Source organism: Paramormyrops kingsleyae, chromosome 4 (assembly GCF_048594095.1).
Source record: "Paramormyrops kingsleyae isolate MSU_618 chromosome 4, PKINGS_0.4, whole genome shotgun sequence".
NCBI lineage: Eukaryota > Metazoa > Chordata > Actinopteri > Osteoglossiformes > Mormyridae > Paramormyrops > Paramormyrops kingsleyae.
The window spans coordinates 5,782,310-5,804,237 of record NC_132800.1 but is presented as its reverse complement, the minus strand read 5'-3'; the positions used below and the strand labels follow the sequence as shown (position 1 = coordinate 5,804,237).

Below are 21,928 nucleotides of genomic sequence, written 5' to 3'. Positions count from 1 at the left end.
ATAAATATCACAGTGTTTATTCCTAATCTGTGTGTTCAGGTTCCCCAGTGCTGTCAGTGGACAAACAGGAGGTGACGGGTGTGGAAGGAGACAATGTCAGTGTTCAGTGTCACTATACAGATGATTCTGGTGAGGTGAAGTGGTGTAAGGCTAGAGGATCCTGCACAACAGTGACTTCTGGGAGTTTGGATGGGAGGCCTGTCCTGATCAGGGATGACAGAGTAAATAAAGTCTTCAGTGTGACAATGAGGGGACTGGAGAGGAAGGACACTGACTGGTATTTGTGTGCTGCTTCAATCTGGCAGATCGCAGTCCATGTTACTGTCAGTCAGACACCTCCAACCACAACCAGCACTGAACGTAAGTAATTAAAATCTGGCTGCAAATCCTTTTTGCTTAAGTACAAAATGTCAAATACCAAATGAACCAGTTTCATCCATGAAGGGGCTCTGTGATTTTTGTGGGATAATCTGTGTGTGGGGAGGTCTGACTGTCCTCAAACTCTGTTTAAGTTTTCTATTCTGGTGGCACGGTGGTCCAGTAGATGGCGCTGTTGCTTCACACTTCTATGTTTAGGGCTTTGAATCTTGCTTCTGCTGTGAACGTGTGGAGTTTGCATGTTCCCCACGGGTGGGTAGCCGTAGTTCTACGTGTCTGTTTGAATGGACTGAAAGATCTTTATGACTAAGAGAACATGGTTTTGACATTTTTTAATGAACAATCTTTTCTCCTGTTTCCACTACTCTACTTATTTTGGTCCATGATGAAGATGGAGGCAATAATGATAATCTGAGGTAAGCATCTAACAGCATTTACAGTAGTGTGGGGGTCCAGCTAGCAGCATTTACAGTAGTGTCGGGCTGGACTGGCCATCTGGCATACTGGGCAATGCCTGGTGGGCCGACGCACATTTTTGGGCATAATTTACCCAAAAAAGTATATTATAAATATTTTTTTATTGACTGCAATGTCCCATTGGTTGATTTTCTCGAAGGACATTGGGCTAATCCAATGAAATCTCTCAGCCCTCCTCGGCCTGCCCCCTCATCCCCTTTTTAACTAAGGTTATCAAATTTTGCCATTTGAGCTGACCGAAGTTGGAGAGGAGTCGCTTTGGACAAACTAAAAAAGCGCGAGGGGAGCGCAGAAAAGCTCAGAGGAAAGAGGCAAAAAATCCTTCAAGTGGACGCAGCAAAATGCGCAAAACTTACCGATATGGCAGGCAGAATTAGCGATTCGGGGAGATACGTCGGAGGAGGAGGATGAGGAGAGAGACGTGGCCCAGGGAAAGATTGAGGAAGAGGTCAGATTAGCTACTGTCCATCCCGGTAAAAAGTAGCCGAAATGTTAATGAAAAGGGACGTTTCATGTAGGGAGAGCAAAGGGCTGGAATGTGTGTATGTGTGTGTGAGAGAGAGAGAGAGGGGGGGGGGGGGGTTGCCTACACGTAAGCTTAAATACAGTCAGAGTTAACAATGACAATGTTTTGGGATGTGTGTAATAATAATGCTGAGTTAAAACTGGGACATGCGCCCCGCCGGTGCTACAATACAATTTTAAAATGATAAAAAATTATTTGAGACACATCTTCACTAAATAGTATCTGGGCCAAAAGTGTGCAAATGCTCAACATAGGAAATTATTACAAGACTTATTTTATTCAGTCAGACTTAAAACATGCATAATAATATTAGCCTATAGAGTTATGTGTCATTTGTGTAAAAAACTACAGTTTTGTGAACAAACTGTGAGTGTATGAGAGAGAGAATTGCCTTTATAGCCTTCATTTTAAATAATGCTATGAGTAGATTTGGTGTCCAACTTAGTGGTATTTTAGCTGCCATAAAGTTACAGTTTGCAAGTGTTACAGCTTACAGTTATTATTATCATGTAATATTAGTAAAACTTTGCATTGCTGAAATGGATGATTTATTATTGATAGGTAACCAGGGAAATAAAACTAGTGAAATGAACATTCCCCTCCCTCTCTCTCTCTGTGTGTTTCTTTGACATCCACTTTCACTTCAAGGTGGGAATTGTGACACTGTGGCCATCTCTCCCAAGATGAATCCCTGAGTAGTGAAAGATCATATCAATTTTTTAACATGGTTACTTTCTTCCTTGTATGCTGCTGTGCTTTATTTTAATATTTGAAATCATGCAACGTGCACATATATCCTCTGGTATGTCATGTGCTTTGGCATGCCAGGGCCATTTTTTGGTCCCAGTCCAGCCCTGGTGTGGGGGTCCAGCTAGCAGCATTTACAGTAGTGTAAAGCATGTAAGACTTTACTGTTCAAATCCACCCTCTTATTCAGCTCCTTGGTCCAGCTGCCTCTGTATGTAGGACTGGGCTTATTGGTGCTGCTGTTGATGGTTATAATTCTGTCAGAGCAGATTCACTGCATTGTTCTTCAGGTTTAAATGTGATACGTGTGACTGACAGACACACTGATGTATTATATGTCTGACAGGTGGGAGCAGGTTCTGGATGCTGCACTGAAAGCTGGGACTGGTGTGTTGTATCTGATCTGCACCATCATCACCATTCAGCTGCACTGGAGCTCCTGTAGAAAGAGGGGATCCAATCAGAGTGAAGCAGAGGGAGGGACCAATACAAAACAGGGGTCTTAGGAAATTCTGATTAAATATTAAATATACAGGCTTATTAGTCCTGTTAATATAATTAGCATACACCCACTATTAGTGTAAATAAATGCACAATCCTCAAGGCTGTATCAGCAAGGTTATGCTGTGTTTGTATGAAATGCCTTTATATATATACTGTATCAGGAGTGTTTCAGTTTACGCTGAAGCCATTTATTTGTGCATGAATCTCTCTGTGTCAGAGGAAGCTGGGGGGGGGTGACCTTTGTGGAGCAGAATGAGACAGAAGAGCTATAAAATAAATGGTTATGCTAACTGCAGTGAGGCCTCTCTCACGCAGCCCTGCTCAGTCTGTACAGTCACACCATGAGAGTCAAACACAGAGAGGTTGATCTGCAGTGTAGGATTGTCTGCTGGGAACCTGTACAGCCAGGGCTTTGTACCACTGATGGCCTCTTCTCACACGTGCTTTGCTGCCACCTGCTGGTCAAAGTTTAATATGGGATTATTATTGGATTGGATTGGTTAAATATTGGTTTAATATTGGAAAGCAAAACTGAATCTTATTTCATTGTTTATTCATTCTTAAATAGATATTTAATGTAAACAGGTCATTGTTTTGATTTAATAAATTAAAAATTGATGGTTTACTTTACATTTTGTATTATTCTGAAGTTTTCATTAAAATTTTAGAATTTATCAACCTTAAAGTAAATGCTTTGTGGTTTGCAGGTCACTCTTCCGGATCAGATCTCACCCATCATTGATCCTCTCAGAGTGTGATGTAATATAAAAAAAAACCAAAGTGCATTAAAAATATAGCATCTAGCTAACAGCAGCCCAGATAAGGGGGAAGGAGACGTGTCAAAAGTAAAGAGAAAGATATGGGGGCTCTGTTTTCCTGCCACAGTCCAAAAACATGCTGAGGTGAACTGGAGTTGCTAAATTGCCGATATGTGTGAATGGTGTCTGTGTGTGTGTGTGTGTCTGTGTGTGTGTGTGTCTGTGTGTGTGTGTGTCTGTGTGTGTGTGTTTGTGTGTGTGTGTCTGTGTGTGTGTGTGTCTGTGTGTGTGTGTTTGTGTGTGTGTGTCTGTGTGTGTGTGTGTCTGTGTGTGTCTGTGTGTGTGTGTGTGTCTGTGCTGTGCCTTGCAATGGGTTGGTGCCCCATCCTGGGTTGTTCCTTCCCTTGTGCCCGTAAGCTCTGGACCCCCGTAACCTTGAAGAGGATGAGTGGTTACAGAAAATGGATGGAAGCAGCTGCTCTGTCACTGTGCAGGAGGGCAGTTAAGCATCACAGTGAAGCCATGAAGCGTAATAAGGTTAAATGCATTTATTTTTACATAAGTAGCAGAATGTTGTTTATCCACTAGAGGGCAGCCACACATAGGAGATTCCCAAATAAAGGGATCTGAAACTTCCAGAAAACACTGCAGAGGTTTGCCAGTGAGGAATGGATAACGATCAGATAGATCCACCGTCTGACCATAACACATAGTATTTAAAAAGAATTTCAATGCACTCATATAACAGTGTGAAAATTAATCCCATGATATGTGAATTTTTATGACTGATGAACTTTGAATGCCAGAATATATTTGAGAACAAGGGCCCCCTTTATGTATGAAACATCACAGTGGTTGCATCACTTCCTGTGTGATGTATAAAGTGACCCTTCCCTCTTTACTGTGACTGCTGTATGTGAGCATAGAGATGAAGCAAAGTTATGGAGAACCAAGGTGTGAGTGTCAGTCTCCACAGATCTGAGGTCAGTGAGACACACATAAGGCTCCTCTGATGCTCCTCTTCATCTTCTTCTTCGCTGATGGGCCTCTGGGTGAGTAAGATCACTTAGTCTGGGGCAGGGTCTCACTCTCTCACTCCACCATTCAGTGTATTTAAGATGATGAGACAGATAACTGACACATTTCAGTAAATTTTGGATAATTTCTTGATACCCAGCACCCTGACCAGAATAAGCAGTTTAATGGATGGAGGGATTATTCCTGCTGTCAGATCAAATACTCCAAATAATCACAAATGAGCTACTGTGTGTATAAATTCATATACCCTGATAGCATGGATTTCTGCCTCCAACTTTGTGTCAGTGATGTGGGCAGGTCAGGTAACTGATTTGTTAAACTGGCTGTTAACTGTGAAGTTCAATACCTACATTTCTGCTGAAAGAAAAATGTCGTCGGTCCTGCCTGTTGCTGGTTGTCGCACTGCCCTAAAACACTCAGATGTGACCTCAAGCATCTCTGAATACCTTATTTAATACAGCTAGCTAACACTCTTGTGTCATATATGTATGATATATGGTTGTGTGTGTGTATGTGTGCCTGAGTGGGTGCAGTGTTTTTGTTTGTTTGTTTGTTCAGTTACATACATGGGTTTAGATTTAAAGTCCAGACAAAAGGACATTATCAGTGATAAATATTGTGACCTGACAGTTCAGTGCAGTGGGTCTGAATCCTCTTCTTGGCACCTCCCCGGCTCAAAATTGTTTTAAATGACCAATTATCCATGTTTAAAAGTGTCATACTGTCATGCCCTGACTATTCCGATCCTCCCATGTGCCGCACCCCCTCGTTTACCTCATGTGGAATCCTCTTATCAGCTGTTTCTAGTTGTGTTTAATTAGTTTGGTGTATTTAAGTGCGTGTCAGTGTATGGTTTCCTAGTCTAGTCATTAATGTCAGTTCTGTGTGTTGCTCTGTGTTCCTGAATGTGTTCTCCCCAGATAAATCCCCCATTCCCCCAAATCCCTAGACTCCTGTGTGTGCTTCCCCACTCAATACCTGCTAGTTGTGACACATATGCCCTGAATGCTATACATAAGAGTAAATGAAAAGATGAATTTAAAACAATGCTGTGATTTTAATAAGTGATCTTTCATAATTGTACAGTATATTTCATATGTAGCGAAAAGGCTAAATATGTTCCATTCAAGTAATAAGCCTCAATACGATTGCAGAAAATGTAGTTACAATATTTAATTTACCTTCAGCAATGTGAAATGTCAAATTAAATTTTAATAACAAGCATCACATTTTCCCTTTTGTTAATCTACATGAAAAAACTAAAGAGCTTCTCAGTATTATAATCCTATTATTTATCCTATAAAGCGCATCACTTTATCACTGTTGAAATTAGCTGTGTGTGTTTTGCAATGCAGCAGTAAAAGCTTTTCCTTTGGCTGTGTCCCAAACACAGTTTTGCATCTGTAATAAAAATGGAATATTAAAACGATGATAATTATTCAGTTATGAAATATTAATTATTGAATACAATCTCTGAAAAATTATCACAAAGATTCTAATTTAAAAAGCAGGTTAGTGTGTTAATGGCTCTTGTCCTTTAACATCCTCCAAGCCGATTCTAATGTGCTACATGACATGTCACCTGATGTAGTGCAACAGCTCATGGCTCATGGACACTTCTGCTTCTGTTGTGTTTGCTACACATTTTCCATGGTAAAATTCCTGTTTTGTGTTATCAGTTCCCTTATGTTAGTCTTAAGGTCAGTAAAATACTCATTCAGCTTCTCTATCTGGCCCCAGTTGCTAAACATGTAGTTGATGTAGGCGTCCGATGATTCGGGACAAAATTCATCCTTAGAAGGCGTACTCTTTCCAAGCTCTTCGTCATAAACAGAACAGTGTGGGTCTGAGCAACCAAACGCCGCACAGATACGCTGGCTCTTAATGAAGTACAGGTTAGTGTGTTTATAGCTCTTGTACTTATCTAACAAGTCCTCCAAGTGCTTTCGATAGTGATCCACCATGTTGCGGACAGAAGCTACTCGAACGTCAAGGTTCTTTTCTTTCTTCGTTCCATATCCCGCCATCATGAGCCACGCCTCGTGGATTAGCATCTGTGCATGGAACGCCGCGCCATTGGCCCAGATCTTCATGGCGCGGGAGCTCATTTGGCCATCCTTCTGCATGGAGTTCCTCAGACAGGTCAGATGCCTACTCAGCTGTTTCTCCAGACATTTGGTCTCTTCTAGCACCTGTTCAGGTTCCCACACATACTTTTGGAGCCGTTTCAGGTACTCGTCCATGGAGTCTCTGACCTCCGAGGCCTTTTCCTCAGCGAAGACCCGGCGCATCATGTTCAGGGGGCTGTACTCAGGAGCCGTGACCAAAGAACTGACTATGAGGTCTAATAGGAAGGAGATGACCAACGCGCGCAATCCAACTGCATTTGGTACATGTTTGAAAGCAGATAAAGAGGAGCCCAGGTCGGTCATATAGTCTGGAACTTTGCTCACCAGGTCACTGACCATCTGAGAACTGTGCTGTTCTAGTACAGCTGTTGAATCCAGTCCTGAGTACATCAGTAAGGAGCTGTCGATGGTAATATCAGGAATCACACCATGTGTCTCAGCTTTATAGAACATATCTGACATCATGATCTCTTCCTCTTCCTTACTGTAACCGTAACCCATGGTGATGATCAGAGAGCTCAGATGCAACGGGGAGGAAAAGTAATAATACTGTGTTCCTTTTTGTTAAGATGAAGAGGATTAAACTAACTTGTGGTTCAGGGATGGGGTGGTGTTCGCAGAAGAGTGCTGGTCAGAGCAATGGAATCACAGTCAGGGATGTTGTTTTTCATTAAGTTTACTTCTTCAAAGCAGCAGTTAGCAGTACAATAATGAAACAGTGTGCACAGGCCAATCCATTATGTTTCTCATTAAGTAAACTGTAGCTGAAATAACTCCAACTCCGTGTGGGTGTGGTTCTAAAATGAATACAATCGAGAAAAACAATTACTAAACATTACTTAAGCGTGAACCTATGTACGATAGTTAGACCATTTAGCCACTAGGTGGCGGCACAGGATCACGAATGAATCTGCATGTAAAAACCCTAGGGTGTTCTCCCAACATACGCGAATAACAGCTGTAATAAAGTTATAATCTCAGCGAACAGGATTGCAGCGTAATATAAAGTTACGTGAACATAACATGGTGCAGAAAACTACCATATAAACGATCGGGCAGAATTATATGAACACCGTGCATCCAGAAAATAAAAAAATAACTACATCAAATACGGGAAGCATATTATACTCACTGAATGTAATGAACGCACATTCGTAATCGTGGGCAGGAAACTATTATTAAAGACATTAATGGAGAGGTAACGGCGAAGTCCTCTCTGGAACGCGGGAGAACTGCAGCCTTTCCTGGGAGCTGCTGTGAACCACGTTACATGTCGCGACAGCGCTGCAACAGACTAACGCAGCTCCGAATTCCGCTACTAGCCTACTGTCAGTGCCTGTGGCTGGCTGGTCTGCGGTACCAGCGCCGTCTGCGCACGCATGCGCACATTGGTTTTCCGTGTACGTCACTATTTGATCTGTATACTGACTGCCTGACCGATAGGCGGGCGCATGCGTAATGCACTGACGTCCGCGAACACAGCGCAAAGCACCGACTTCTGTAAACGCCTGCCTGATTATGTTTTGACATTACAAAACAACGTTACGTATTTGACAGATCACACAGTAATTGGTAATCATTGGTTTACTCACAACTTAGACAAGCACAGACAATAATATATTTGTAGAAAAATGGAATGCAGTAGAATGTCTTATTCTAAGCGAGTGTATGCTACAATTTCTTTTTCACATGGCCGCATACATTGAATGCCACTAACAGTTACAGTTGTTGGAATATACATAAATGAATCAGATAAATATTCACCTAAAATAAGTTCAACTACAATATTCCCAATAAACAGACTGAAAAGTGGATGTTGATCCTTTTGTGGACTGTGTCTTCAATATTTAAATACTGTCTATATAATGTTTTGTATGCTGTGTATATTTAACTAACAATACATTTCATATATTTTTTGTCTAACACCGAGTGTCCATGCTTAAAAGACTCACTCTGTCAGGACTGCTTCTTAGAATCTTGGTTCCTCTCACATTTTCTTTTCTGTATTTAAGCTGCGGGGAACTGTGGCCCTCCCTAAATGTTCTTATTTATGTTTTGAGAAGTTATCAAGATCTTAATAGTATAAGCAAAACAAAATTATCACTGTGTCAACCTGAAATGGTGCATTATATATAGCTCAGATGTATATAAGGAATGAAACAATAACAGAAGAAATACTGCAAATGCAAATCTAAGCAATACAAGGATATAATAAAATATTAGGTCAGTGTGCATATAGCATTAGCAGTGGTAAGTTCAAGATCAATTTATCTTCAGGTTGTGTGCAACTCATTTATTGTGCAAAGTGAAGAATAAGTGAAGAGCAAAAACACTATGAGGGTAGTCAGTATTTGCTTTATATATAAATTATGCGTAGGGTAAAGTAAAAATTCTCTTTTGAGAAAAGAAAAAAAAACACTTAGAAAAGTGTAAAACAATAACAAAAATGCACAGTCCTACAGCAGACCGTCCTTCTTCATCTGACTGGTTATTCTCCGGTCAAAGTCTGCAATCTCAATAGAACAGACAAAAAAAAGTACACAGTTAACAATGTTACATGCACCATTTAACCTTGCAAGTCTTTTCCTGAAACTCTTACCTTCTTCTGTGCTGAGGACCAGCAAGTTTTCTGCCTCTTGTGTGGACACACCTGTCAGCTGAGCCAAAGCAGAGATGATGGACTAAACAAAACAAATAAAAATACATTATGAAACGCTGTTGTACTAAAATCATGTAAGGTTGTCATTGCATTTCAATAAAAGAACTATTAGTCCATTAAAAGCAAATATAGTACAAGATACATTTATATGGGAACCTTTCGGATCTGTAGGGCAAATCATGAATGAGAAAGACATGAGGAAATATGTTGCTGGACAAAATAAGGCTTTTGATATGCGTGTCGGTATTTCCACTGGAGTTGTTTCTGCCTGTAGCTATCAATTGCTGGGACCGGCTTATTTGGTTGAGAAGTGTCACGACTCACGCGCCCGGAGCGCAGACAAATAGGCAGGATGCCAGGGATCGGGAACACGAGGTTTAATTAAAGGAATGAATGCAAAACCACAGAACGACAATACAATGACCGGACTGGGGAAACAAACGGAAACGCGGACTAAATACAATGAACTAATGACAACAATCAGAAACAGCTGTAAAACACTGGGATTCCACATGAGGTTAACGAGGGGGCGTGGCACACGAAAGGAGCGGACGATCGGGGCATGACAAGAAGTACGAAAAAACTAACCGAGCCATAAACATTGTCCACCGGGTAATATAAAATCTAAGAAGTCCATTATCTCACCTCAGGGAACAGCACATCAAGGACAAACTGCACATGGTCCCTGATGAAGAGTGCTGTTGGCGTTGCTTTCAGCAAAGCCTCCAGGTGAATGTACAGGCTGTCTTGTGCTTCATTAGAGTCCAGGTAAACAGGCATCCTGAATGTGGAACTTCTCTGGAACCTGTTCAGCCACTTGGACGGTGTGCTGCGGCTGAGAATCTTCTGTTTAGAATTGAGAAAAAAACTTAATAATTATGCCTAGCAAGTGTGAGGTACTAATACATAAATATACATAGCCGAGAATAGGGCAGCATACCAAGAAATGTTGTTTGTTTGTCTCACTGTTTGCAATGAAGTCCACCAGCTTCTTCTCTTCTGCAGTACGACAAACAACTGCTTGCATGTGTTGTGGAAGTTTGGTAGAGATTGTCCTTGACAACCTATAAAGCTATGGCCATGCCTTCAAAATAAAAGAAACATATGAATTTGATTTAGTGCTGCACAGTTAATTGCATAAAAATAAAAATCGCAATATGGACCCATGCAGCTATGTAATCACAAAAATATGTCATTTATTATTATTATTATTATTATTATTATTATTATTATTCCTACATATTTTTCCAGCACCTTTTTGTGCTGCCAATTGCCATATACATTATGCCTGGAGCATACTGAATACAGAGACAAAGGGCATACTGCAAAACACAAAAGGCTGAAACATCTTAGAGCTACAGAGGACAATTTCAGAAAATTGCACATAAACCTTTATCATGAGGAAATACCATAAGCATGAGAACTTCACAGTGGTTTCCTGTTGTTTGTCGAGGGAAGTCCTGGAATAAATTAAATTTTATAATTTTAAATAACGACAATAATATAGATGAATGAGTCACCATTCAATTGGAATTCACAATGAAGGCATTTACTTCAAGATCTTCACCAGTTTTCTCTTTCCAAGTATTTGGGGTAATTTTTCTGAAAAATCAATGAAAAACTCTGTTACATCTCTGCTAAGACACTTTCATACCATATGGAAAACAAATGGCCGCGGAACGAGGCTGATATGGAAAACAAGTAGCAAACAAGTAGCCATAGAACGAGGCTGATATGGAAAACAAGTAGCAAACAAGTAGCCATAGAACGAGGCTGATATGGAAAAGAAGTAGCAAACAAGTAGCCATAGAACGAGGCTGATATGGAAAACAAGTAGCAAACAAGTAGCCATAGAACGAGGCTGATATGGAAAACAAGTAGCAAACAAGTAGCCATAGAACGAGGCTGATATGGAAAACAAGTAGCAAACAAGTAGCCATAGAACGAGGCTGATATGGAAAACAAGTAGCAAACAAGTAGCCATAGAACGAGGCTGATATGGAAAACAAGTAGCAAACAAGTAGCAATAGAACGAGGCTGATATGGAAAACAAGTAGCAAACAAGTAGCAATAGAACGAGGCTGATATGGAAAACAAGTAGCAAACAAGTAGCCATAGAACGAGGCTGATATGGAAAACAAGTAGCAAACAAGTAGCCATAGAACGAGGCTGATATGGAAAACAAGTAGCAAACAAGTAGCCATAGAACGAGGCTGATATGGAAAACAAGTAGCAAACAAGTAGCCATAGAACGAGGCTGATATGGAAAACAAGTAGCAAACAAGTAGCCATAGAACGAGGCTGATATGGAAAACAAGTAGCAAACAAGTAGCCATAGAACGAGGCTGATATGGAAAACAAGTAGCAAACAAGTAGCCATAGAACGAGGCTGATATGGAAAACAAGTAGCAAACAAGTAGCCATAGAACAAGTGCGAACTACATTAGGGCAACAGTGTCTAATGAATTCAATAGGGTTAGGGCCACAGAACAAGGCCAACAATTTTTCTGATCTGTAGACTTAAAAATGGTTCGGTATGCTTCATCACCAAATCCATCAGTGCGAAGAGAGTCAAGATAAATGATCTCCCTCTCTTTTAGCAATAAAGCCTGAAAGGGACACATTTCAAAATGATCTCACAGCATACATACTCATGTCAGATATAAATTATGTAATATTTATTATTACTAATTTTATTATGATACTCAACACATAGCATAGAGTGATCTGGTTGATCCTCTTGCCTACTCCATGCAGGAAACAATACTGCATCCATCGATTCTAGGTTGTCCTAATATCAGGAATACATTTGTATCAATATATGTATGCAAATACCTATAGTATATGTACACACACACAAAAAAAAAAAAAAACGTACTGGCAAACCAATCAGTGGGTCCGGGGAAGATGGTAGCGATGGGGAAGATGGTGGCACAGGAGGTAGTGCTATTGTTTGCCAACTGGAGGGTTGCAGGTTCAAGCCCTGGTTCCTCTTGTCTTCATCAAAGTGTCCTTGAGCAAGACACTGAACCCCAAATTGCTCCCGATGTGCAGGTTGGTGCCTTGCATGGCAGCCTTCAGTACCGGTATGTGAACGTGAGGCATGTATTGTAAAGCGCTTTGAGTGTAGAAAAGCACTATATAAATGCAGTCCATTTACCATCCCTGGTTTTCCATGTCGGCACAACATACATGTCCACAATGTGAACATTCTTTCCCTATACAAAACATTGAAATATTCAGCTAGCGTAAAAATTATCTTTATAAATTTAAATGACTGAAATAGTAATTAAATTACAGGTCTCTGTGCAGCTTCCTTGACCAACTGTAAGCAGGCATTTCCTATCTACAGACAGACACACAACTAGTTACCAAATCCTTCTCCCATTTCTCTCTAGAAACTGCATAAGGATGATCAGTCCTCTTGTCTGACATGGAGTACTGATGGTCCAGAAGAGGTTTTAACTTTGTTTGTATAGGTTCTGATTAACAAGAATGTACAAATAATTAAAAAAAAAAAGTGAACACTGGAAAAATAATACTTAAACTTCGTTCTGATGCAATGAACTTACTTCTCAGCCGGTAATAAGGCCTCAGCCGGGACACACTGAACTTTTGATGTGACCTATTCTCCTTTGTTATAGTGGCCACACCTTTTGGGGTTCTGCTGTTCACACTAAATGGCCCAAGGTGAAAATTGCTAAGTGTATCATTAGCCCTTCTTCTCTTAGGGTTCTGAGACACAAGAACAGCATCACCAACACTTAACACTGACTAGCTTTCTCTTGTGACACTCATAACCCTTCTGCTGTCATGTCTGCGCCTTCTCAATGTTCTGGAGAACCTAAAAAAGAAGTTTATCAGTACAAATAATTCATGTCCCTTTTCTGTCTCATTTCAAAGGGCACTAACCTTCTCATTCAATGCCTTCATTTCACTAATTCTTTTCTCAGCTTCCTCCTCTGGATCACCGACTTCAAAATTGTTGAGGTGTGACTGCAAATCACTTGACAGTGATGTAGGTTAACTATTGTTGTCGTATTTCCTCTTTTCGATTATTCAAATTAGAGCACAAGGTGATTCTGTGTTCATTATGTTAGTTTTACAACTTCAAATCTACAACTTCAAGTGAAAACAAGCCTAGAATAACGCAAAATGCCGATAACGATTTCGATGAATGAAACACTAATGTGACGGATTTCTCCATCGGGGGAGCTGATCAGACATTGCACGGATGATGTATTTGCGCGTTGCAGTTTTTCTGCACAATCGACCATTTTCACTGATGCCCGAAATGGTAATCAGAGGCACAATATGCTGCCATCATTTTAACATGTTAATTTTTTTAAATGTAGTAATTTTTGCTCCAACATTTTCATGTTGACTCACTTTAAAATAACGTCTGTGGGACAACGAATGATGAGAAAAAGTAACAGCTGTATATTACAAGAATTAAAATAATAATAATAATAATAATAATAATAATAATGAAACTAATATCTTGTGCTCTGTCCTTGTGTTTGGAGACTTGTATGTAAAAAGACATAGATACATACATAGATAATAAGACTTCAATATAGACACCATTAAATACCAGCAGTGTTGGGATAGCTGAATAAATATGTTGAATGTAGTCACTGGATGGAAGTTACAAGTATGTGCAATTGTTTGTCTAATGGACAAAAAAAGGCAGGTGTGTGACAGCAGATAGTTTGTATGCAAAGAAAGGTAGTATATCCATGTTTTTAATGTTCAGTGTGCATGTATGAATGGATAATGAATGGATAATTAAAAAAGAGGGAAATACTCAATTAAGGGACGTTTGTGGACAGGAGTTGGTGGTACTTTTATTTTGAAATGGTCGCTTTGTCAGCATCAGCACACGTTGCAAAACGCAGCCTGTTTTTGACGTCTGAAGGTGTGAAAAATCGACATGATGATTTTTTACATCTAAAGGTGTGCAAATTTGACATCTCTGGCCGTTAATATTTGACGTCTTTAGGCGTAAAGTTTTAAGGCATTTTGGCCCCGTTGGCCTTTCATACTGTGCATCTAACCGTAATGCATTGCGTCAGGATCAGAATATGTTGCTTTAAGCCAGCGCTGTAAGCAAGTCGAACGCACCCAATGACCGGACTGGGGAAACAAACTGAAACACGGACTTATTACAGAGGACTAATGACAACAACCAGAAACAGCTGATCACATGGGGATCCCACACGAGGTTAACGAGGGGGCGTGGCACACGGAAGGAGCGGACGATCGGGGCAGGACAGGGGTAATGTTGGGATAAAATCTTTATCGTTTTGGAAGCCATTAAGAAAAAAATGCTCTTCTTGTTTTATCCTGTTCATTTTGTTTTTAAATGCTTTAAAAAAAGAAGAAAAAAAAACATATTTAGGTGTAATTTTGGGGGGCCGGGAACCAATTAAAATTTCTTATGGGAAAAATTTGATCAGAACTCGAACTTCTTAGGATTCGATCCGGAGTCCGGAACGAATTAAGTTACCACTGTAATTGGTTTTGTTTTCAATAAATGATTATATATATATATAAAAATCCTGTATAATTTATTATTTATAATAACAATATTTTTTACTGCAAAAATACAGGTTGTAGCTGATATATATACTTTAGAAAGATTTCAGTACTTACCTGCAAATCATCAATACTGTTTTTTTTAAATTGAAATCTTTGTGATGTTTAGACTCAAATTATATTCAGTAATTAATATTTCATAACTGTTATTCTCATTTTAATCTATTCCATTTTTATTACAGATACAAAACTGCATTTAAAGCAAGTCAATAAAACTGATTAGGACACAACGATTAGGGCACACCGATTAGGACACATCGATTAGGGCACATCGATTAGGGCACACCGATTAGGGCACACCGATTAGGGCATACCGATTAGGACACATCGATTAGGACACATCGATTAGGACACACCGATTAGGACACACCGATTAGGGCACATCGATTAGGACACACCGATTAGGACACACCGATTACGGCACACCGATTAGGGCACATCGATTAGGACACACCGATTAGGGCACATCGATTAGGACACACCGATTAGGACACACCGATTAGGGCACACCGATTAGGACACACCGATTAGGGCATACCAATTAGGACACACCGATTAGGGCACACCGATTAGGGCATACCGATTAGGGCACACCGATTAGGGCATACCGATTAGGACATACCGATTAGGACACACCGATTAGGGCACATCGGTTAGGGCATACCGATTAGGACACACCGATTAGGGCACACCGGTTAGGGCATACCGATTAGGACACACCGATTAGGGCACACCGATTAGGGCATACCGATTAGGACACACCGATTAGGGCACACCGATTAGGGCATACCGATTAGGACACACCGATTAGGGCACACCGATTAGGGCATACCGATTAGAGCACACCGATTAGTTAGACTAGTTGATGCTCGGTGTGTGTGAGGTTCGGTGCCTTTATTTCTGTTGCAACAAATACGTTGTTGGTCCTGCCTGTTGCTGCCCTATAACAATCAGATCCTTGATCCTTATGTCATATACGTAAGATTTATAGCCCAGTGAATAATCTCATAGTCTTCAAAACTTATGTTGTTCACCACCTCAAAAATACACAGACTGGAAAAATTTTAACAAGGGATGGTCATCAAATACAATTGGTGTCAAATTTCAAATACCTAGGACTTCTAATTGACGACCATCTGTCTTATAAGGAACATATTAAATATTTAACAAAAAAGCTGAAATCCCTTTTAGGATTCTATTTCAGAAACAAATCATGCTTTTCTTCCCATGTAAAACTAAAACTAGTTCAATCAACATTTTTACCTATCATCGATTACGGTGATGTAATATACATGCATGCATCTGCTCATTGTCTTCACATGTTAGACAGCGTTTATCATGGAGCACTGAGGTTTATTTCAAACAGCGGTTCTCTAACTCATCACTGTGTGCTTTATGCCAAAGTAAATTGGTCTTCTTTACAAGCTCGTCGCCTCACTCACTGGCATATGTTCATCTATAAAACCATCAGGGGTAAATTTCCTTCTTACTTATCCTCACTCCTATCCTGGAAGCAAGGACGTCATAACCTTCGCTCGATGGACTTCTTAAATCTGGTTGTTCCTAAAGTAAGAACCGAACTAGGAAAGAAAGCCTTCAGGTTCTCAGCACCTTACTCATGGAACAGACTTCAAGTTGAACTCCGTTTGCACAATGTAATACCCCTCAAGGAATTTAAAACTCTTCTAAAGACTCTGGAATCGAGGTTATCTATATGTAATTGTAAATTCTAACTATGTTTTTCTTTTCTTTCTTGTATTACTTTGTAAGACTCTGCATTGTCACTGTGTTGCTGCCACCTTGGCCAGGTCTCCCTTGCAAAAGAGATCTGTGATCTCAATGGGACAAACCTGGTTAATTAAAGGTTAAATAAAAAAAAATTATAATCTCATAATGTATGTGTGGCTTTGCGAGTGCAGTGTTTTTGTTTTTTCTTGTCCAGTTACAAACATGGGTTTAGATTAACAAACCAGACCTAGATTATGTCTAAACCCAAGACAACATAGGATTTTTAATGATGAATATGTTGGAAATACAGTTTAGTCAGGGACTGTGTTTAATCCCTATCTAGTAAACTGGCACATTATGGTTTAAATGACCAATGATCCATTTTATAGTGTCATACAGTCTGAATGCCATAAATAAGAGGATAAAAAGATCAGTTTAAAGCAATGCTGTGAGTCTGCATCTTTAATAAGTTTGTATGTTCAGTTTATATGTGGAGAAATTCAAGCAATAAGCCTCAGTACATGATTGCAAGAATTTCATTACAGCATTTCATTCATTTACATTATTACATTAATATACAGTAGAGCAATGTTGAAATATAGTTTTAAATGAAAAGCATCACATTTTCCATTTTGTTCATCTAAATAGCTAAATACAATCTGAACAGCTTCCTTAAATTCTTTAACCTCCTTTTGTAAAGCTGTGGAAATGTTTAGCACCATTTTGCTTATCTGTCTTTCGTTCGCTGTTTTGGTTTATCATGATTAAAAACTGAACTCTCACACACACCAAACAAACTTAATCTCTTCTCTCCCTCTCTAATGTTCAGGTTCTTCTGCTAGTCTATTGTGTTGACTTGATGAATGCTGTTCCTAGATACCTTTATGTTGTCTTTTAGCGTTGCTTGTAAAGTGTCCTTGTGTTTGACAAAAGTGGTGCATGAATTGAAATGATTTTTATTACTGTTAACTCGTTTGTATCTCTAACTGTTATGTTAGAGGCTTAGTTACCCTTTCAAACAACAGTACATCAGGCTAGACCATGCATCTTAAAAGATCCATGTTGCATTATCAGTGTTTTTGCATTTGTTTCAAGGTTGGTGAAGTACTCAATCAGCTCTCTTGGTTGCTCCAGTCTCATGAACAATGAGTTGAAAAAGTCTTCAGAAAGATTCATGTGAGATAAATGGTACATCTTCTTGAACAGCTCCTTTAAGTCCTTTTTATAATCATGCACCATGGTGCTGATGGAAGTTACATCATTGCTAAGTCCCACCTCGTATCTGTCTTGACTCTTTCTCGATCCGTATCCCGCCATCTTGAGTCGTGCCTCGTGGATGACCATCTGTGCGTGGAACGCTGCGCCATTCGTCCATTGCTTCATCTCATGGACACCTAATTCCTCCTGCCTCAGTATGGAGTTCCTGAGAGTGGTCAGCGCCGAGCTCAGCTGCTTCTCCAGGCGTTGAGTCTCTTCCAGTGCCCGTGCAGGATCTCGCATGTGCATACGGAGGCGTTTTATGTACTCATCCATGGTGTCTTTCACTCCGAACGCCTTTTCCTCTGCAAACACACGACGTATCATGTTCATGGGGCTGGAACTGTCTTCTCTGCCTGAAGAACTGACTACAAGGTCTAGGGCGATGGAGATGACCAATGCGCATATCCCAACAGCGTTTGGTACATTTGTTAAGGGGGCTAAAGCAGAGCCCAGATTATTTACGTAGTCTGGACCTTTGCTTTCCAGGTGGCTTAAGACTTGAGAACTGTAGTCTTGAAGTACAGCTGTTGAATCCAATCCAGAATACATATTCAAGGACCTGTCGATGCCAATATCAGGCAGCATGCCTTTGGCTTTGAAAATGGCCTCGGCTCCTATTAACAAATTGGTGTAAAACGTCTCTACTTCTTCATTAGACATAGACTGTCTCCCACCCATGGTGAAAATATGAGAACTCAAATTGGTACAAGCGCAGATGAAGAGGAGGCTGGAATGGGACATGAACTATACATTCGGATCTAATATAGCAGCCCAGTGCTGTGCAAATGTGTTTGATCATGCAAAGTCCATGTTTAAATTATGACCATGACCACAGCACAACAGTGGTTACCTAAACTTGTCAAAAATTAACTCTGAATGGAAGCGGTGCATGCCTCTGTGTGTGTGTGCGTGCGAGCGTGTGTGTGTGCATGTGTGTTAATACTGTCAGTTAAATGCTACTCAAGTGAGGACAAGACTTCCTTTTGTTGGTAATAAAATGTGAAAAATTCCTCATTTGGGAATTAACATTTTGAAAGGAACTATGCATTCTCTATTTAAGGAGATTTCTTTATTTGCTTAAATATTTAGGACTATTTTCCTTTCTTTAGAGATGTTTGATTTCTGCTATGAAATACAGTTGAGATAAACATCAACGTTGTCAGAGTGGGGTTAATTCCATTATAGTGTTGTTAATACTTATTAACATACAATTCCATCAAGATAATATTTACTGTATATTGTAGCAAACATTTTGTGCGATTTTGGAGGATTTAATCGATTGTGCACATGTGGAAGAGTGTATCAAACTTTGGAAAAGTGGCTGATTATTTACAAGGTTCCACCCTGCTCAGTTATTGGGTAAGAGCAGTTTGGAGACGGGCCCTGAGTGGATGTGCCAGGCTGGGTCTGACCCCCGTGCCCCCTGTGCCCCCACATTAGGGGCCTGCAGCCCACCCCCAGCGCCCTGTTCACTGAACTGCAAACTGCATTTATTAGACATTCAGCATAACTGTCAGGTCAGTGACCTCTGCTTTAGCTGTAGTGCCCTTGTTTTCATTTATTTATTTCAGAGATTTATTACATGTATACATAGAAACTTCAAAAACTTCAACACACTTAACACTATTGACACCCTTGTAATGAAAAATACAGATAAGTGGAAGTATGTCACTGTATCAGCAGAGTGTCTCTAAAGGCCCCACGTGGATAAAATCAGCTAGAAAGGACTGAAAAGTGAACATTGCAAGTCAAAATGTCACCAAAAAGTGACCTGAAAAAGCTGCCTGGAATATGTGGACTGGGAGCATTAAATACATTTTGTCAGGATTACAACTTGATTTCATATAAACATTCCACTCTGAGATTTTTTTTGACAGTTTGCAAACAGACCATTCATAATGAGTTGAAATTGTAATAAAAGTGAAAAAAACCTCTTGTGGCATTAACCCCATGTCTAAAATTAATGATTAATAAGAAGCTTGTTCAGCCAGTTCAGTTGAAACCTAAATACTAACTTCAGCTCATTGATCGTGGGATCAAATTTACTGGTACGGTTACAAATGTTATATTGTTAGTTTTCAGGGTAGTATAATATAAAATGTAACATAAACAATTTAATTTACTCTACAAAACAATTGTTACTCTAAAACCAAAATGTGGCAGAATGAAATGAAATTATCTGCCATGTAGTGCGAATGTTTTTTTTGACAGTTTGTAAACAGTTCGTTCAGAATATAAGTTGAAATAAACTCTAATAAAAGTGAATAAAAACCTCTTGTGGCAATTTAATCCGTGTATCATTCGTTCATCCGTTTTTCAATATGAAACCAAAACAAAAAAAAAAAACGGAAAACCACTTGTATTTTCAGTTTTTGTTTCCAAAACTGGCTCGTTTTCCGATTTCCCATTTTGTGCTCAAATCAAAAATGGAACAAATAACGAGTGCTCATGTCCGATTTTGTTTTTTTCATTTGATACAAACGCCGTGACCCGGAAATGATTGTACTGTACTGAGAACTGGCAAACTTGCAAAGAAAGGTCGCATTTAATAAAAATGGAGAGTTTTGTGTTGTTCCTGGGCAGCAAACGAGTCACTCTGAAGCAGGAAGATATGACCACAGAGAAGATTTCGGTTATATTTGTCAATCCACACTAATTTAGTGTTAAATATACATATGGTACAGTCATATGTGAAACTTTTAAGCACACATCCATGCTACTGAAAACACACACACATATGAAACGCTCGCGCATATACATTGAAATTAACGCACGCACATACGTCTGAAAAGCTTCTGTATGAGTGTGAGTGAGTGTGAGTTAACTTCAATTGTGTGAGTGTGAGTTTTCAGTAGTATGGATGTGTGCTTAAATGTTTCTCATATGACTGCGTGTGTGTTTAATATACAGTACGTGTTTTGTGTGACCAAAGTTTTAAATATTTTCTAAACGGCACCTCATATTCTTTATTGCCGCGATCAGGCTAAACATATTCAAGCTAGACCAAAGTCTGTTTGTGGGTGCGTGTATACATATTGAACTTTCTCCTGTACTCTCAAAATCTGTCACAGGAACAAAGGCAAAGTGTTTATTTGACCGACGATGCCAACGTAGCCATTTTCCCCCAACCTCACGGCAGCTTCAATTGCTTCGACCTCAACGACAGAGGCCATTACAAAGTTCACAGTGACAGTATTACTGTGGAAAAACCAGCAGGGGCACTGCCCTCGGATCATCCTGTCCGCTTCTCCTTCCACCGGCTCCCTAGCACAGCCGCCAGCTCCTCGTCTTCAATTCCAAGGTTGTTCTTCACTGGCATTGTGGCTTCAGCAACAATTTTGCTGCTGAAGCCATCCACGGGTGTGTGACCCCGAACATTACCATCTTCTCATTCTGGTCCATGTGGGGTTTATGGCCCATATACTCCGCATTGTAAGGAACAGGGTTTAAGTTACGTGCTCCCTAAAACAAGTATGATTAAATCAATGTAAAGGCAGTGCTCAAATTAATTAAAAATGTTCACAGAATCTACAAAATCCATACACACATGGACTGCTAATAGTCAAACACAGATAGACCTGGGATTTTAAGGATCATCGAAGTGTTAATAATTAATAATTAACATTGGTGAACTTACCTTGCGACGCTCCTCATTATATGGTTGGTGCACATCTTTGAGAATTCTTCCCACTCGACATTCTCCTGCTCTAACTCCCACTGATGACAGGTATCCTGTCATGAACTTTCGTCCATAAGACGAGCCCGTCTGTCAAAACATAAATTTAGCAGTAAAGTAATAGCACCATATATAAAAGAGAGCTTCTTGGACAATGAAACAATGTGACTCATGGTAACATATGCTATTTATAAAACTACAAGTAACATAATATCGTATAATGAGACAATGCAGTAAAGTATCTATATGTTTAATACACACACGCTTGCACGCACTTGTAGGGTAAACATATCCTTATGTGGACCGCTGACACACACACGCACGCACACAGAGGCATGCACTGCTTCCATTTGGAGTTAATTTTTGACGACTTTAGGTAACCACTGTTGTGCTGTGGTTATGGTCATAATTTAAACATGGACTTTGCATGATCAAACACATTTGCACAGC

The 21,928-nt window shown here is 39.8% G+C and overlaps 3 protein-coding genes across 8 annotated transcripts in view; 2 read left to right on the top strand and 1 right to left on the bottom strand.

The window, feature by feature from the left end:
* The window catches only part of LOC140588677 (polymeric immunoglobulin receptor-like), a 76,977-nt gene extending 73,715 nt beyond the window's left edge, over positions 1-3,262 (top strand). The window contains exon 7 of the transcript XR_011989830.1: positions 2,995-3,262. The gene's annotated coding sequence lies outside the window, so the exon portion shown is untranslated. The remainder of the gene's footprint in view (positions 1-2,994) is intronic.
* The window catches only part of LOC140588675 (polymeric immunoglobulin receptor-like), a 233,436-nt gene that overhangs the window by 161,834 nt on the left and 49,674 nt on the right, over positions 1-21,928 (top strand). The window contains exon 2 of one of the 6 annotated variants that reach the window (XR_011989828.1): positions 40-123. The exons of the other annotated variants lie outside the window; for them this stretch is intronic. The gene's annotated coding sequence lies outside the window, so the exon portion shown is untranslated. Of the gene's footprint in view, positions 1-39; positions 124-21,928 lie in introns of those variants that run through there. 6 annotated transcript variants of the gene reach the window in all.
* On the bottom strand, positions 5,466-7,908 carry LOC111860203 (uncharacterized). The gene is made up of 2 exons (XM_023843656.2): positions 7,690-7,908; positions 5,466-7,354 (listed from the first exon to the last, which is right to left on the bottom strand). Exon 2 carries the CDS (start codon positions 7,056-7,058, stop codon positions 6,066-6,068), a length of 993 nt encoding a protein of 330 aa, XP_023699424.2. The 5' UTR covers positions 7,059-7,354; positions 7,690-7,908; the 3' UTR covers positions 5,466-6,065.

Coding starts and splice junctions, on each gene's coding strand:
- LOC111860203 (XM_023843656.2), bottom strand. CDS start 7,058: ATGGGTTACGGTTACAGTAAGGAAGAGGAAGAGATCATGATGTCAGAT.